The 16895-nt window shown below is 31.2% G+C and overlaps 2 protein-coding genes across 2 annotated transcripts in view; both read left to right on the forward strand.

Moving 5' to 3' along the window:
• LOC143052841 (uncharacterized) overlaps nucleotides 1–16895 on the forward strand; it is a 116901-nt gene that overhangs the window by 16486 nt on the left and 83520 nt on the right. The gene's annotated exons all lie outside the window — the stretch shown is intronic.
• Nucleotides 1478–5604, forward strand: LOC143050917 (uncharacterized). Its single transcript, XM_076224020.1, has 4 exons — nucleotides 1478–1896; nucleotides 3189–3245; nucleotides 4688–4753; nucleotides 5583–5604. The coding sequence occupies exons 1-4, from the start codon at nucleotides 1493–1495 to the stop codon at nucleotides 5602–5604; spliced, it is 549 nt and encodes a 182-aa protein (XP_076080135.1). The 5' UTR covers nucleotides 1478–1492.

Here is a 16895-nt window from a genome sequence, read left to right on the forward strand (position 1 = left end):
ATTTTTTAAATTTAAAATGTAATGTGGATTTACATTGTGATGCATTTTTGAATCTTCAAATTTACTAAAACATTTGGAATCGCGTTTATTACAAATGGAATGTAAATGTGTTTTCTATTCAGTCTAGTCGTATGTAACATCGGTTTAGGATCTGCTACAAATTCTTATGTTGTACTGTTATACCACTTTCCCAGGATAGGGGGGAGGGTTGGGATCCCGCTAACATATTTAACCCCGCCACATTATTTATGTATGTGCCTGTCCCAGGTCAGGAGCCTGTAATTCAGTGGTTGTCGTTTGTTTATGTGTTACATATTTGTTTTTTTCTTTCATTTTTAAAAATAAATAAAGCCGTTAGTTTTCTCGTTTGAATTGTTTTACATTGTGTTATCGGGGCCTTGTATAGCTGACTTTGCGGTATGGGCTTTGCTCATTGTTGAAGGCCATACGGTTACCTATATTTGTTAATGTATGTGTCATTTTGGTCTTTTGTGGATAGCTGTCGCATTGGCAATCATACCACATCTTCTTTTTTATACTTACCGAAATACAATTTTCTCAAAAATGTATGCCAATGTATACGTAAATAGTTTTTTATTGATTAATTGATTGATTTGCAAAATGCTTTATGCCGCATATTCACAAAATTGCTATAACGCGGCGAGAGCTATTTTATTTATTTTTTTTGTAATTTAATGTATATTTTAAAAATAAGACAGAAAGTCCTTCAATAAACTAAATTTGAAGTCCAAAGCAAATTGTTTATTTACAAATAAAATTCAACACTCAGATTATTACGGTTTTTTTTTAACACATAATAGTATGTTACTTTATCTGTTATGTCTTACTATGCGTTGCCATCCATAGTTATAACACACACCAGTCAATAACACCAGTCAAAAAATATTAGTATCTATAAATCAGAACATTGATCAATAATACAATAGGCATTTAAATGATTATTGTATGTAAATGTTCATTGCATATCCAAACTATATATTAAGTTTGATGTTTTACAGCGTTACATTTAAATACAGAGCGTACACATATACTCGTTATTGATTTAATTCGATAGCAGTGTTGGCAATTGGTTCCAGTGTATTATACATCGAAGACGATGAGTAACAAAATGGGACAGGCAGCCTCTAAATCATGTGAGATATGTGTTAGTGCCTCTGGATCTCATTACTGCTTAGAGTGTGAACAGTACTTTTGTGACAATTGTAAAGGCTTTCATAAACGGCAGAGAGTGACAAAGCACCACCAGTTCCAGTCTTCCTCTGATGTTATACCGGAAGGTAAATCCAAATGTAAAGACCACAATGAAGACGTAAGTTTTGTATGTAATACCTGTAACGTAGCGGTATGTAACAGTTGTGTGACTGACAGTCACTCAGGGCATGCCTTTTCCAAACTTCTCGACAGCATATCACAGCTGAGGGAGACGAATACAACAGACCTGCGTAGTAAGGTGCATGAGGCAACAAAAAATATGAAGCAAATAGAAGAAGGTCTGAAGACATTTGATGTAAAGGTGGAAGGAATAGTCAAAGCTATTACAGAAGAAGGTACAAAGATAAAATCTATGGTTGATAAATGTATCTCAGAGAAGATTGCATCGGTCAAGGATCAATCCAGGAAGGAAAGATACAAATTAACAAAGCTATTGGAAGATACTCAAATGGATTTGAAGGCAGGTCGCGACTTAGACAAGAAAATACATGAACTCAACAATACAAGAAACGATGGAAAATTGTTGCAGTCTTTACATAAGCTTACAGATTACATCGCAAAGCTGACGGTAAAGCCTATACCTGAATTTCCTAACATACAGTATACTGCTAAGTCTGCAACAGATAACGACGTTAAACAGCTGTTTGGTAACTACATAATCAGGTAATTCTACTAAAAATAATTGAGCATTTTGTAGTCGTCATTCATTTTTCAATCTAACCATAATTGGAACTAAACACATTTATTATTAATAAACCAGTTGTTGGGTTATGCTCTTCTCATATATGTTATGATGGTATGATACTAAACCCCTCACGGGGAGGATTGTGCCTGATGTTCATATGATGAAGACATATGTTTTCAATCAGTTTAATTGAAGTCCGGAGCTGGCATGTCAGTTAACTGCTAGTAGTCTGATATTATTTTGATTATTGTCATTTTTTTTATTTTCTTTGCTTACATCTTCTGACATCAGACTCGGACTTCTCTTGAACTTTAATTTGCGTATTGTTATGCATTTACTTTTCTGCATTGGCTAGAGGTAAAGAGGGAGGGTTGAGATCTCACAAACATGTTTAATCCCGCCGCATTTTTGCGCCTGTCACAAATCAGGAGCCTCTGGCCTTTGTTTGTCTTGTATTATTTTTACTTTTAGTTTCTTGTGTACAATTTGGAGTTTAGTATGGTATTCATTATCACTGAACCAGTATATATTTGTTTAGGGGCCAGCTGAAGGACACTTATGGGTGCAATTATTTCTCGTTGCATTGAAGACCTGTTGGTGACCTTCTGCTGTTGTCTGTTCTATGGTCGGGTTGGTGTCTCTTTCCCCATTTTCATTCTCAATTTTATAGTATCTAAAAGACACGTATTTTTGCAAAATCAAAATTATGTTGTTTTTTTAAATATCAACTTATGTCTGGATATACTATGACAGACGACGAAGAGATAATTCATGAAATACAAATATGTGGTCTTTACAAATGTATTGTTTAATATTATGGTTTCACAATGTGCGGATAAATACGGGGTATATGGCAGTGTACATGTTAAGTTGTATTGATACATGTATATGTACCAACCATGACAATACGTACAAAATGCAAAAATACTTGCTTTCAAACTAATACAGATATATCTGTTTTTCTCGTTATTTAGAAATTTTATTCTAATTTCATGCATTTATGCAATATTATAATATATATAAAGACAATAGAAGTATACCGCTTTACAATAGTCATAATTCGATTAAACTGAAAAAAATCCGAATAAAACTACGGGAAACACATTAATTACAAGTGGAAAGCAACGGAACAATATTAACACTGTACTGCTACAAAAACAAACACCAACATACAAAGAAAAGGACTATTTGTTAACAACTGTCATACGCCTGACACTTGACAGAACATTTTGAGAAAAAAATGTAAAACTTTCAGTTTTTCTTTTATCAGTGAAATGCGTACACAACAAACCATGAACAGAGAAAGAGAATTGCCTTCACCAAAGAGGTAGGGAAATATATTTGTATATACAGCTTGAGTGAATTACACATTATCTTCTTGCATACCTCACCATTTGACGTTGCAAGGGTTCTGATTATGTTTGTTTTATAAATCGCGTACACCAGTACACTGTTTAATTTTATTTCGATAAATCAATTAGAATGTCTCTCTGGTTTATGTTTCTCCTCTTTTTTCCACTACGTACGTTAGAACACACTGACTCGAGCACGATTGCATTTAAGTTAAGAAATCTTCTTATGATATGCAAACGCATACTAGAAGCATAAATTATTTTCAATAATGTTTAGATTTTGTTGCATTTAATTTTCGTAAATATACTGCTCGTCAAAATGTGCCTGCTTGTCTAAAAATGTTGAAAAATTTAGAGCTTCTTTAAACTTATACGATATAAGCAAAATATTAAAGTTATTCATCACAATTATCTGGACTATTGAGGCACGTATAATCAAAAGACGTCATACTGTTTTACAACAACATAACAAAGTCATTATGTTTTGTTAAGTGTAGTTTGTCCTTTTGTAAATAGTCTTTGTATGTCATATCTTTCCTCATATGAAATTGTCCTCGTTGTGATATTTTCACCTCTTTTTAACATATTATCGATTGACAAAGTTATTCGCAATCGACTGTCAATGAAGAGTTCAACCACTTAAACATTCACATTTACAATCGTAGTAGTCACTTTCACAATCGACTTTTCTTTATGGGGTGAATGATTTTTTCAGTCACATTTCCGAATCGAGATGCAGTTAGTACAAGGGGTTTCAATTGTATAATATGAGAACTATCAGTCATTACAAAATGATTGGATTTATCGTATATAGTTCTTCAACAAGTTGAAACGAGATTACAAATATGCTGTTTTATGAATGGTTAAATTAAAATAGTTCGTCTTACATTCACCTTTTTATTGTCTGTAAGAAAGACAGGGAAAAGGAGGGAAAAGGGGAATGCAAATGAGGAATAATTCTATAAGGATTTGTAATATAAAAAAGAATGACGTTAATGTATTGTTTCCTTGTTGGTGTAAACTCTTATATTGTTTTGATGATGTCATCCGATTTGGTTTAAAGAAACGACATACAGCAATTAGATTAAATAAAAAGTCGAAATTAATCATAAGGTAACGACAACCCCCACTTACAACAAATGGTGAATTGTGATACTATTGGTGGGTAAACAGCTTCTGTTCTACTTTGAACCATATGAAACATCTCTGAATTTAAGCAATATATCTTCCTGGTAAACAATTGTATCTCTGTCTGGGTGTGAGCAGATTTTTTTCTTTCTTATAGATTATTTTTTCAATTAATTCGAGATTCTTTAACTTGGTATATGACTCTTGTATATATTTCAAATGCTGTTTGCTATTTTTGCACTGATTATGTGTCTACCAGTTATTAATAGCTTAGTGTTGCTCATTATAGTGATTACAAACAGGAAGTGAACCCAAAAGAGCGACGAGGATTCCTGTACAAATGCGACAAGTGTGGGTAAGTTCCTTGTTTCTATGGACATGACACAAAGATGTATATATTTATCATATGGCGTATCCAAAGTATGAAGACAAAACGTGGTTATTCCATAATTTCAATGAAGTGCAGAATATGTTTGGTCTTCGAATATGCAACTTCTGTCATTTGTTCTTATTTAAAGCCACATACATTGTAGATGGTTGCAATGTTTCAGAAATCTTTTAAACCCATTGATGAAAAAAAACAAAAAAACAGAAAGAGTGTTTAAGAGCAAAATTCTACCTCCCAACTTGTAAATACTTTGATATTTAAGCATAGGGAAAGTTGAGATCTCACTAAACTTCTCTAACGCCGCCGCTTTATTGCGTCTTTCTAAATTCAGAAGCCTCTGGTCTTTGTTTGTCTTTTCAATTTTATTTCAGTTCATTAATGTGATTGGAGATAAGTATGACGTCTATTTTCACAGAACTTGCAGGACTTTATCGCTGTGTTACAGACCCATTGATGGCCGTCGGCTGTTTTCTAGTCTTAAGTCTGGCTTTTGTCTCTTTGACACATTCATCATTTCCATTCTCAATTTTGCATAGATGACTGTCTTAAGTGGAAGCATGTATGATGCGAGGATAATTTAGAAAAAAGGTCGTCCAATACTATACTCAGTTCTTGATAAACCATTGATGTCTGTTTGATTGAAAATTCCAGAACAACAATGAACAACCTCAGTCCTCAATAATGAACGACATATCACAATTCACATTGAACAGAAGCAAATATACTGGTCTGTTTGTTTAGAGATCTTTCACTTATACATATATAACTGACACCATTGATCTGTTTCTTCTTTCAGATGGGAAAACAGATATACGTAAGTATTATCTACGTCTATTGTAATTGAAAAACATTTAAAACGGTCATCTACTACAGACGAGTTTTACAAATACATTTTGTGTATCTCAATCATTTGATCGTTCTATACTACACCTGATATAAAAGAATAAATACTAAACACTGACCATTAGATACATACTGCAATATTAAAATATGATCATCATGATATCAGCTGGATATGATTGAAAATACCATGTTTACGATATTTTCTTGTCATTCGATTTAGTTTTTGAAGTGTTTGATTAGGTTTGTTAGTTTTATTTTCTAATTTCAACCAGGTAACTAATGACTTTTCATGATAACTTGATTGCGGAATACTAATAGCACAGAGGACATTTTACTCCCCAAACAGCAAGATGTTTACATGAGTAACACAACACAACTGCTACATCTGAGTTTTCTATGTATTGTTGTTTGGCTTGTTGTCTTTTTTTGGCCAGGTGTTGTATTTTTTCATTGGTTTTTAAGATTTTCGAATGCCCATTGTATCTTGTTGAAAATGTCTTTTGGGAACATTTTCAGTTTATATCTATTATACTGGAATTGAAAAAAATGGTCCCCTATAACATATTATATTTGTTTCGCCCACACATTGTTGTCAATTTAAGGGAATTATATGCGACTGTCATAGATATTACAGATTAAATTAGTTATAAACCAAATTTACTCCCTCATTTCCGTATGAGAAATGATTGTACCAAGTCAGATTGTACCAAGTCAGGAATATAACAAATGTTTTTATACGTTTGAAGTGTTTACGATTTTGATTTGCAATTTTGTAAAGGACTTTCCATTTTGAATTATCTGTTATCTTGTATGTTGGTTTAAAGTAATAATATATTTTTGAATCCTTAAGGAAAAAGGAATACTAAAGTGATAATTATTGAAGAAGTGAAATCCGAGTTGAACTTAACATTGTTTTATTTTGTTTATTCGGGATTGATGATGATTTCGAAGTTATGTTGTTTGTTGTTTGTTTTTTAAATAGATTTAAAATGTGTTTACAAGTATTTTACATTGGCATTAAGTGTTTAAAACGTATTTTATGTATTTCCTCGTCTTGTATTAACTTACAACAAACCAATGCTTGCTTATTATATAAAAAAATTCAACGAAGGAATCAGAAAATGCATTCATTAAAATTAAATTGGGTGCTAAAAACCTGGTTTATAAAACCGTACAGAGATATATTATTAGCAAATGTATTACATCTCCATAGTTATGTAACACAGGTGATACAACATCAAACTGCGACAGATTATAGAAGTGTCATTCCGCTGTTCATGCCACATTTCTAAATATAAAACAGTTGAACATTGTAGGGTGTACACCTTCTGCTATATATGTCATATCTAATTAAAACTTTAATTTCAAAATTATCTGAAAGGCATTGATGAAACAATTAAGTATATCGATGATGTCTTGTAAATCAATAAACCACATGTCAATGTGTGCTTATATCTCATATATCACAGTGAACTTTAAATTAAGGATATAACCGAAAGAACAAGTTCTGCTTCTTATTTTATTTATTTTTTAAGAATTGACATTTTCCATCTAGTAACTGTGACAAACAATTTCAACTATTCATTCATCATTTTTCCATTTTTCAGCACTAACATGCTGATTCGACATCACATAACTTTACAGTCACAATTAAGGCTGATGGGTCTTATCTCACTTACGACATGTCAAGGTTTTCCTAGTTCTTTAATTATAATTACAGTTGTCTGATTCTCAAATTTACCAATCGTATCGTATTCCAGATGACGCCATTTTGACGAAATTATGATTTGCATTGCAAGTGAAACATGTACATCAGAAATAATTTACTTCATTGACGTACATCGATAAGAGACCATGTAATTCTTCAAGTTTGTTGTTGATTTGCCTGTCCTATCGAACTGATGAGATTTTATCACCAGTTAAACATGTTTCCATCAAGATATTGTTAGCTTAGTTGATAGAGAAAATTAATAAAGAGAGGTCTACTCTTTTCTATCAAAATATTCAACAAATATCAAAAACTACTAAACACATGGACTTATTTAATTATTAAATGAACTGAACTCTGTAAAATTTTGTTTTCATTGTAAAGAAACTCCGCATGAACCTGCATTTGTATGTCTAGCTACAAGAAGCATATCAAATACAATTTGATGTTTGCATCAATAATTTAATTTTCTCTAACAAATGTTAATACTGAAACTCGTACAAACCTCATAGTATTGCTTTGCACATACTATCCTTTATTGGGACTGTATTGATACAGATAAAATACATGTAACTCGATATAAGCACATCTTTAAAGTTTTATCTAAAAATCATTAACACTTCAAAACAATAGTTGGCTATATTTACAAAGTGATGTTTCCTTATACTTATTTAAGATTGCATTTTTATTTTTATTGTTTCAGTGCGTAGTAAGTGTTATGTACCAAATAGATAAGTATATTGTAATTAGTTACACGAAAGATATAAACGAAAGGATAATACACAGTAAATATTTTTAAGTGTGTGTATTGAAATTGAAAAAAAAAGTTGTCAGTAGACAAAGACGCAATTGCACAGAAGTAAAAATCATAGAGATAGTTTGACATGTAAAGTGTTAAGGATATACACCTCCCAGGAGCTTAAAAATTCTAGAATTAAACCTTTTTTCTGTCAAAACCTGATTTTTACCTTGTGAATAACACGACGAATGCTACATCTGCGTTTTCTATGTATTGTTTTAAAATTGTTGTTTGGCTTGTTGTCTTTTTTTGTCCAGGTGTTGTATTTTTTCATTGGTTTTTATGATTTTCGAATGCCCATGGTGTCTTGTTGAACATGTATTTTGAGAAAATAAACTATTATATTATATAATATAAACAGAATACTGGAATCGACATAATGGTCCACTTATAACATATTATATTTGTTTCGCCCACACATTGTTGTCAATTTAAGGGAATTATATGCGACTGTCATGCAGATTACAGGTTAAGTTATAAAACCAAATTTACTCCCTCATTTCCGTATGGGGAAATGATTGTACCAAGTCAGGAATATGACAAATGTTTTTATTCGTTTGATGTGTTTAAGGTTTTGATTTGTCATTTGATAAAGGACTTTCAATTTTGAATTATTTGTTGTCTTGTATGTTGGTTTAAAGTAATAATATATTTAAGAAAAAAGAAATACTAAAGTGTCAATTATTGCAGCAGTGAAATCGGAGTGGAACTTAACATTGTTTTATTTAGTTTATTCTGTACTGATGATGATTTCGAAGTTATGTTGTCCTTTGTTGTTTGTTTGTTAACTAATTTGAAAATGTGTTAACAAGTATGTTACATTGGCATTAAGTGTTTAAAAACGGATTTTATTTATTTCCTCGGCTTGTATTAACTAACAACAAATCAATGCTTGCTTATTATATATATAAAAACAATCAATGAAGCAATCATAAAATGCATGTTTTAAAATTAAATTGTGTGATAAAACCTGGTTTATAAAGCCCGTACAGAGATATATTATTAGCAAATGTATTACATCTCCATAGTTATGTAACAAAGGTGATACAACATCAAACTGCGACAGATTATAGAAGTGTCATTTCGCTGTTCATGTCACATTTCTAAGTATAAAACAGTTTAACATTGTAGGATGTACACCTTCCGCTATATGTGTCTGATCTAACAAAACAAAATAATCATAACTTTGATTTCAAAAATTATCTCAAAGGCATTGATGAAAAAAATGCAATGTTCTTTTACCTAACAATTAAGTATATCGATGATGTCTTGTTAATCAATAAACCACATGTCAATGTGTGCTTATATCTCATATATCACAGGGAACTTAAAATTAAGGATATAACCGAAAGAACAAGTTATGCTTCTTATTTTGATTTTTCTTCAGAATTGACATCTTCCATCTAGTAACTGTGACAAACAATTTCAACTATCCATTTATCATTTTCCCATTTTCAGCACTCACATACTGATTCGATATCACATAACTTTACAGTCACAATTAAGGCTGATGGGTCTTATCTTACTAACGACATGTCAAGGTTTCCTGGATCTTTAATTATAATAACAGTTGTCTGATTCTCAAATTAACACTTCGTATCGTATTCCAGATATCGCCATTTTGACGAAATTATGATTTGCAGTGCAAGTGAAACATGTACATCAGAAATAATTTACTCCATTGACGTACATCGATAAGAGACCATGTAATTCTTCATGTTTGTTGTTGATTTGCCTCTCTTATCAAACTGATGAGCTTTGATCACCAGTTAAACATGTTTCCATCAAGATATAGTTAGCATAGTTGATAAAGAAAATTAATAAAGAGAGGTTTACTCTTTTCTATCAAAATATTCAACAAATATCAAAAACTACTAAACACATGGACTTATTTAATTATTGAATGAACTCAACTCTGTAAAATTTTGTTGCCATTGTAAAGAAACTCCAGACGGTCTCTATGTACATGTATTTGTATATCTAGCTACAAGAAGCATATCAAATACAATTTGATGATTGTATCAATAATTTAATTTTCTCTAACAACTGTTAATACTGAAACTTGTAGAAACCTCGTAGTATTGCTTTGCACATACTATCCTTAATTGGGACTGTATTGATACAAATAAAATACTATGATGAGTTTATTTACAACCACTGGGTCGATGCCACTGCTAGTGGAAATTTATTTACCCGAGGGTATCACAAGCCCAGTAGTCAGCACTTTTTGTGCTAATAGGAATTGTAATTGATATGGTTATATTTATAAATTTACTATTTACAAATTTTAGAATTTTTTTCAATACTTAGGCTTTTCTACCTGAGGCATAGATTACCTTAACATTATTTGCAAAACTTTTAGGAGTTTTGGTCCTCAATGCTCATCAACTTCGTACTTTATTTGGCATTTTTAACTTTTTGGGATTCGAGCGTCACTGATGAGTCTTTTGTAGACGGAACGCGCGTCTGGCGTATATACTATATTTAGTCCTGGTATCTATGATGAGTTTATTTACAACCACTGGGTCGATGCCACTGCTGGTGGAGATTTATTTCCCCGAGGATATCACAAGCCAAGTAGTCAGCACTTTTTGTGCTGACATGAATTGTCATTGATATGGTTATATTTATAAATTAACTGTTTACAAATTTTCCATTTGTTTAAAATACTAAGGCTTTTCTACCTGAGGCATAGATTACCTTAGCTGTATTTGGCAAAACTTTTAGCAATTTTGGTCCTCAATGCTCTTTAACTTCGTACTTTATTTGGCAATTATAACTTTTTGGGATTCGAGCGTCACTGAAGAGTCTTTTGTAGACGAAACGCGCGTCTGGCGTATATACTAAATTTAGTCCTGATATCTATGATTGGAAAAAAAGGTTTTCAGTAAACAAAGACGCAATTGCACAGAAGTAAAAATCATAGAGATATTTTGACATCTTAAGTGTTTAGGATATACACCTCCCAGGAGCTTAAAATTTCTAGAATTAAACTTTTAACTTTTTTTTAAATGAAATCCATTTGTTTATATGAGTAACAAATTAGTTAAGTAGGAAATGGGTTAACATCAGTGGGACAGAAACCTAACAGCAAACCAACCAATAAAATGACATGTACAGGACAATTTTGCAGTAGTTTTGGAATAAAAGTTGTAGCCAGTAGGTACATAATATACTAAATTTGAGGACAGTGATTCCGTTTCCTTTTTTTTAAATACTCTGTGTCCTCCGTTTGCATTTAAGGTTTTCTACTCGACTCATGATTCTTTTTGTCTTGCTTGCCCAGCTTTTTATTATGTATTTGTCAATCTGAATCTCGATACAAAATTGAAAGAAATGACACAACCGGTAAATGATGGATAAAACTTAATCGACAATCCAGGGTCAATGGACAAAGCCAATGCAATGTTACGCGACTCTGGTTCGCATACTTATTTCTATTTATTTTGGTAATCGATCTATTTCCAGTATCATGTAATATTTATTGTCATGAACATTGATGTTTTTACTTGCTGAAGATTGGTTTCTTTTACATAAAATAAACATCTTTATACATTTTGAAATTAATTTTATGTTTTTGTTTGATTTGAACTTTGTCTTGTACAAATGTTGTATATTTTTTCACTTGTCCACGGGCAACTAAGACAAAAATAATTACTTGTCCGGTTTTTCAAATGTACGAGTCTGGCGAGTCGGACATAGCATTTCCACACCCTGATATGATGTATGCTAGACGCGCGTTATGTCTTAAAAAAACCAACATTGCATGTCTTGATTTTCTACATTAATTTACAATAAAATAAGGTGTGATTAGTGTAGTAAAGTAAAACAATCATTATATTACAATGATGAATGTCAGACGTCCATTCCTTTACAAAAGAGATAGAAGCTACCAAATAGACGTTCAAACTAATTAGTCATATGTAAACTGTGTACGTCACGGTGACATTTGCTGTTTTCTAGATTAACCTTCGTAGGAAATACCCATATCAGAAATGTATAAAACCTATGACGTATAATAACAAAAACTGTTGAAATTTATGTCCATAGAGCACATACAAAAAGATGATTATTCCGTCTTTACCTCAATTTTCTTGAGAATGATGAACCAAATGTTATTTACACATTCTTTATTATAAGGCACCAAATCATACAAATATCGCATATCAACATTGATATAAATACTTTTTAATAATCTGACATAACAAACCCTCATCTTAAAATGTTCTTCTCTCACATTACGACTTATTCAACTTATTCCATTGACGTTGTATTAATTTATTCCTGAATTGTATGCTTTATTTTATAATTGTTTATTTTTTCAGCTGGTAAGTGTCAAATACAAAACAGATAAGTATAGCGTACACATACATATGTAATTCATTTTATACAATGGTGGTAGTAGAATACTTAAGTAAATCAATAAATATACTTTTTAAATGATTATCTCAGACGCGTGTTCCGTCTACAAAAGAGGCTAAAGATGCCAAAGAGAGATTCAAACTCATCAGTCAAACTGGCAACGACATGGCACAAGTATAAAGAGACAATCAACAATATGCACAACAACACAATAACGAAAAACAAACGGGACTATTTCGTGCACTATTTCCTAGATTTCACTGCATGGGAGACGCTGAAAGCTGCGATAATGAAACCCAAGGACGAATAATAACCATCATTCTTTAAAGAACTATATGACCATAGAGAACATATATAAAACTGGTCAAATCAACCCAAGTTCAACATTCCTAAAGGGTGTTGAAACCTAAATTTCTTTATAATTTATGAATTTATAAAATGAAAATGTCTTTTCCACATCAAGAATATGACAGTTGTTATCCTTTCGTTTGATGTGTTTGAGCTTCTGATTTTCCAATTTGGTTAAGGACTTTCCGTTTTGAATTCAGTATTTTTGTGAGTTTAGTAAACTAGTAAATTGAAAAAAAACGCATTTATCTCTTTTAATGTCTGAAATAATACTAATTGTATTCTTTATAAATAAAAGAATATATGTATAAAACATGTAGCAAGCAGTTAAAAGAGGCAAAAACGTTCTTTAAGTTGTCTAAAATCCTTTCAACTGAAATTTCTACTTTATAGATTTTCCCTCAAAAACTGAATGTTGTTGGAACATGAATTTCCATTTTAATTGATATGTAAAATAATCATGGGGTCATCAACTTTGTTTTATGGTATTTACCAATCTGTTATCAAGTTGCTTTATAAAAACCTAAACAATCGACATTTAATTGCCTCTGACACGATGATGTTACTCTTTTTTGACATTAAGTGCTAATTCTGATTTACCTAGAACAATACTTTTAATGATATAAACCGTAAAAAAGAAGTCGGTAGCCCCTTGATTATTGTAAATCTTTTAAACAGAAATTATTGTACCAACAACAAATAGCTTTTTTAAAGAAAAATCTGTGGAATAGACATTTGAGATGGAAAATTTTAAAACAAATTTAGGAACGTTTTTCGTCTATTTGATTTCTAATAAATTTTTACCTATTTTGAAATAATTTTATCAGTTATATTTCAAAAATAACAAAAGATAAATGATTTTTTTTTCGATATTCAGTTAAATTACAACGAGCCAAAGTTGTCGCTGTACTTAGCCACTTTATTGTAAATTGACCTTCACTATTCATCCAATAAATTCCATTGGTATTGGTATGATATATTTCTGAATATACACGCATATATATATATTTATACAACTCGTCTATACATCAACCCAACCTGGTCGTGTGGTCTAGCGAGACGGCTACAGTGCAGGCGATTTAGTGTCACGATATCTCAGAAGCATGGGTTTGAATCCCGAAAGCAAATTTACAGATCTAACATTGTTGGGTTGATGTTTAGACGAGTTGTATATACATAATGTACACAGCCATGTATCACCGTCATTGCTGATGATCCGATGGATACATCTGTTGTAGAGTTGTCACTGATTCAGACGTACTTATATATGTTACAGTAAATAGGTGAAATAAGGAATTACACGTAATTACTAAACATTTCAGGAAATACCTGTAATTACTATTCAATTTAGTAATTACATGTATTTACTAGTTGTTTCAGTGATTACTGGTATTCACTGATTTTTTTGGTCATTTTTACAGCTATTTACTAACTTGATATTTTTGTTTAAAAATTAAAAACGTAATTTAAGATAACAAATAAGATAGTAAAGGAGTAGGGATTTTAAGGGCTTACTTAAGGATTAAGGACTATAAGGCACATTTAAAATGCATACTCTTTAGTGTTTGTGAATTGAAACTGGAAAATGGTAGTTTTATAAGTTTTGAAACTCCCTAAAAAATCATTTTCAACATGCAAGACAATGATATCAATCCAAAATTGAGAAATACATGTTTGAGAAGTTTATAGGCAACTTAGCTAGCTCTTTTTTAAGATAGACATATTATAAGATAGATTTTGCCAAATTTGGTTAAATGATCTTGATAACTCTTAAAATCTCATAATTTTGTTAAATTAAAATCTCCATCAGACAAACTTTGTATATCAACTTGGCTAATGACATGAGATAAATACCTTTTACAAAATAGGTTTAACTACGACTTCATTTGTCAGATATTTGCATTTTCATATTTCCACGTTTCTGTGTTTATCTTTTTTATAAGTTTCTCAAGACCTCCAAACTGAAGCTTTTATACCTGCAACCAAATTTTTCATCGTTTCTACCTGTATAATAATGATCTTTTTGTGGATTGAATAAGTCAACAAAATGGTCCATCATTTTCTTTTACTTTCAATGTTGATATTCTTATCCTTTTCGTCGAGCCTGCTACTTTTGTCGCAAAGGCGAGACATAGGGAACCAACTTTAATTCCGTCGCCAGCAGCGTCCACAAATATTATGTGGTTAAAACTTTTAAAATTTTGATAACTTTCTTAAGAGGCTGTCCAAGTAAATATCAGGCAAATCCTATGATATGCGTGGCACAACATCATTTTTTTCCCACTGATTTTTGGTTCCAATGCAATTTTAATATCATACAAAGGATATATATGTCAAAGATTTTTTTTAAATCAACAGTGGATGATGGCTCAGAAAATGATTTTAAAGTTCACTAACAACGCAACAAAATTTTGTACAAAATGAAGAGTTATCTCCCCTTTTCAATGAATTTTCAGTGCTTTCTATGGTTTTTTTCGTCTTTATTTGTTGCAGGTAATAAAAAAACATAATCTGATTTCGATAAAGAATGAATTTGTGATATGAAATAGATGAAAAAATTTTGAAAACAAAATATGTCATATGCTATCCACTGCCTGGTTTTTCAGTGGACACCCTCTTAAATTATTCTGGATATCTACCAAACTTGAACTTACAGAAGTTTGTTTATGATCAAAAGATAAATTTGTAAAAATAAAATCAAGTTTTTCCGCATTTTACTTATAATTGGACTTAGTTTTTATGACAGTTAACATTACATTAACACTTTCTGAAAATATCCTGGTTTTCTACCAAGCTTGGACAGAAGCGTGTTTATGATCATAAGATAATATCCAGAGGTAAAGTTTGTAAAAATAAATATCCTATTTTCAAATATAAACGGACTATATTTTCTTCTTCAGTTAAGTTAACATAACATCCACTCTGCAGTTCTGCAGTTTAAGTTTTTTTAAGACATTTATTAGATTTTATAAACCATCCTGAATTTTTACCAAATTTGGACAGAATATAGCGGATGTGGTCGAGTGGTCTAGAGCGCTGGACATGAGGCTAAGCGATTGGTGCTGTAGTGTATCAAAGGTGTGAGTTCGAATCCCGCTGAGGGACGGACAAAAATTTGTCAGTATAAAGTCTAACTCTAACCCTGTTTGGTATAATTTTCAGACTTATATATATATATATATATATATATATATATATATATATATATATATATATATATATATATATACAACTCGTCTAAACATCAACCCAACAATGTTAGAATATATATATATATGAGGTTCATTATATGAAGATATTAAAACAAATGAGTAAAGTATAAACATTATTATACCATGCATATGATGTATGCTAGACGCGCGTTATGTCTTAAAAAGAACCAACATTGCATGTCTTGATTTTCTACATTAATTTACAATAAAATAAGGTGTGATTAGTGTAGTAAAGTAAAACCATACACATAACATTACAATGATGAATGTCAGACGGCCATTCCTTTACAAAAGAGGTAGAAGCTACCGAATATAGACGATCAAATTAATTAGTAATATGTAAACTGTCTATGTCACGGCAAAAGCCGCTGTTTTCTAGATTTACCTTCATAGGAAATACCTATAGCGAAAATGAAAACCTATGACGTATTATAACAAAATCTGTTGAAATTTATGTCCATATAGCACATACAAAAATATGATTATACTGTCTTTATGTCAACTTTCTTGAGAATGATCAATCAAATTTTATTAACACATTCTTAATGTATAAGGCGCCAATTCATACAAATATCCCATATCAATATTAGGCATCATTACTGACATAAATACTTTTCAATAATCTGTCATAACAAACTCTCATCTTAAAATGTTCTTCTCTCCCATTGCTACTTTTTAAACTTATTCCATTGACGTTGTGTTAATTTATTGCTGAATTGTATGCTTTATTTTATAATTATTCATTTGATTTTTTTTAGGTTGTAAGTGTCTAATACAAAACAGATAAGTATAGCGTACAAATGCATATGCAATTCATTTTATACAATGGTGGTAGTA

This window comes from Mytilus galloprovincialis, chromosome 11, assembly GCF_965363235.1.
Source record: "Mytilus galloprovincialis chromosome 11, xbMytGall1.hap1.1, whole genome shotgun sequence".
Taxonomy (NCBI): Eukaryota; Metazoa; Mollusca; class Bivalvia; order Mytilida; family Mytilidae; genus Mytilus; species Mytilus galloprovincialis.

Coding starts and splice junctions, on each gene's coding strand:
- LOC143050917 (XM_076224020.1), top strand. CDS start 1,493: ATGAAGCAAATAGAAGAAGGTCTGAAGACATTTGATGTAAAGGTGGAA. Junction 1,897..3,188: donor TTTGGTAACTACATAATCAG/GTAATTCTACTA, acceptor TTCTTTTATCAG/TGAAATGCGTACACAACAAA. Junction 4,754..5,582: donor TACAAATGCGACAAGTGTGG/GTAAGTTCCTTG, acceptor TTCTTCTTTCAG/ATGGGAAAACAGATATACGT.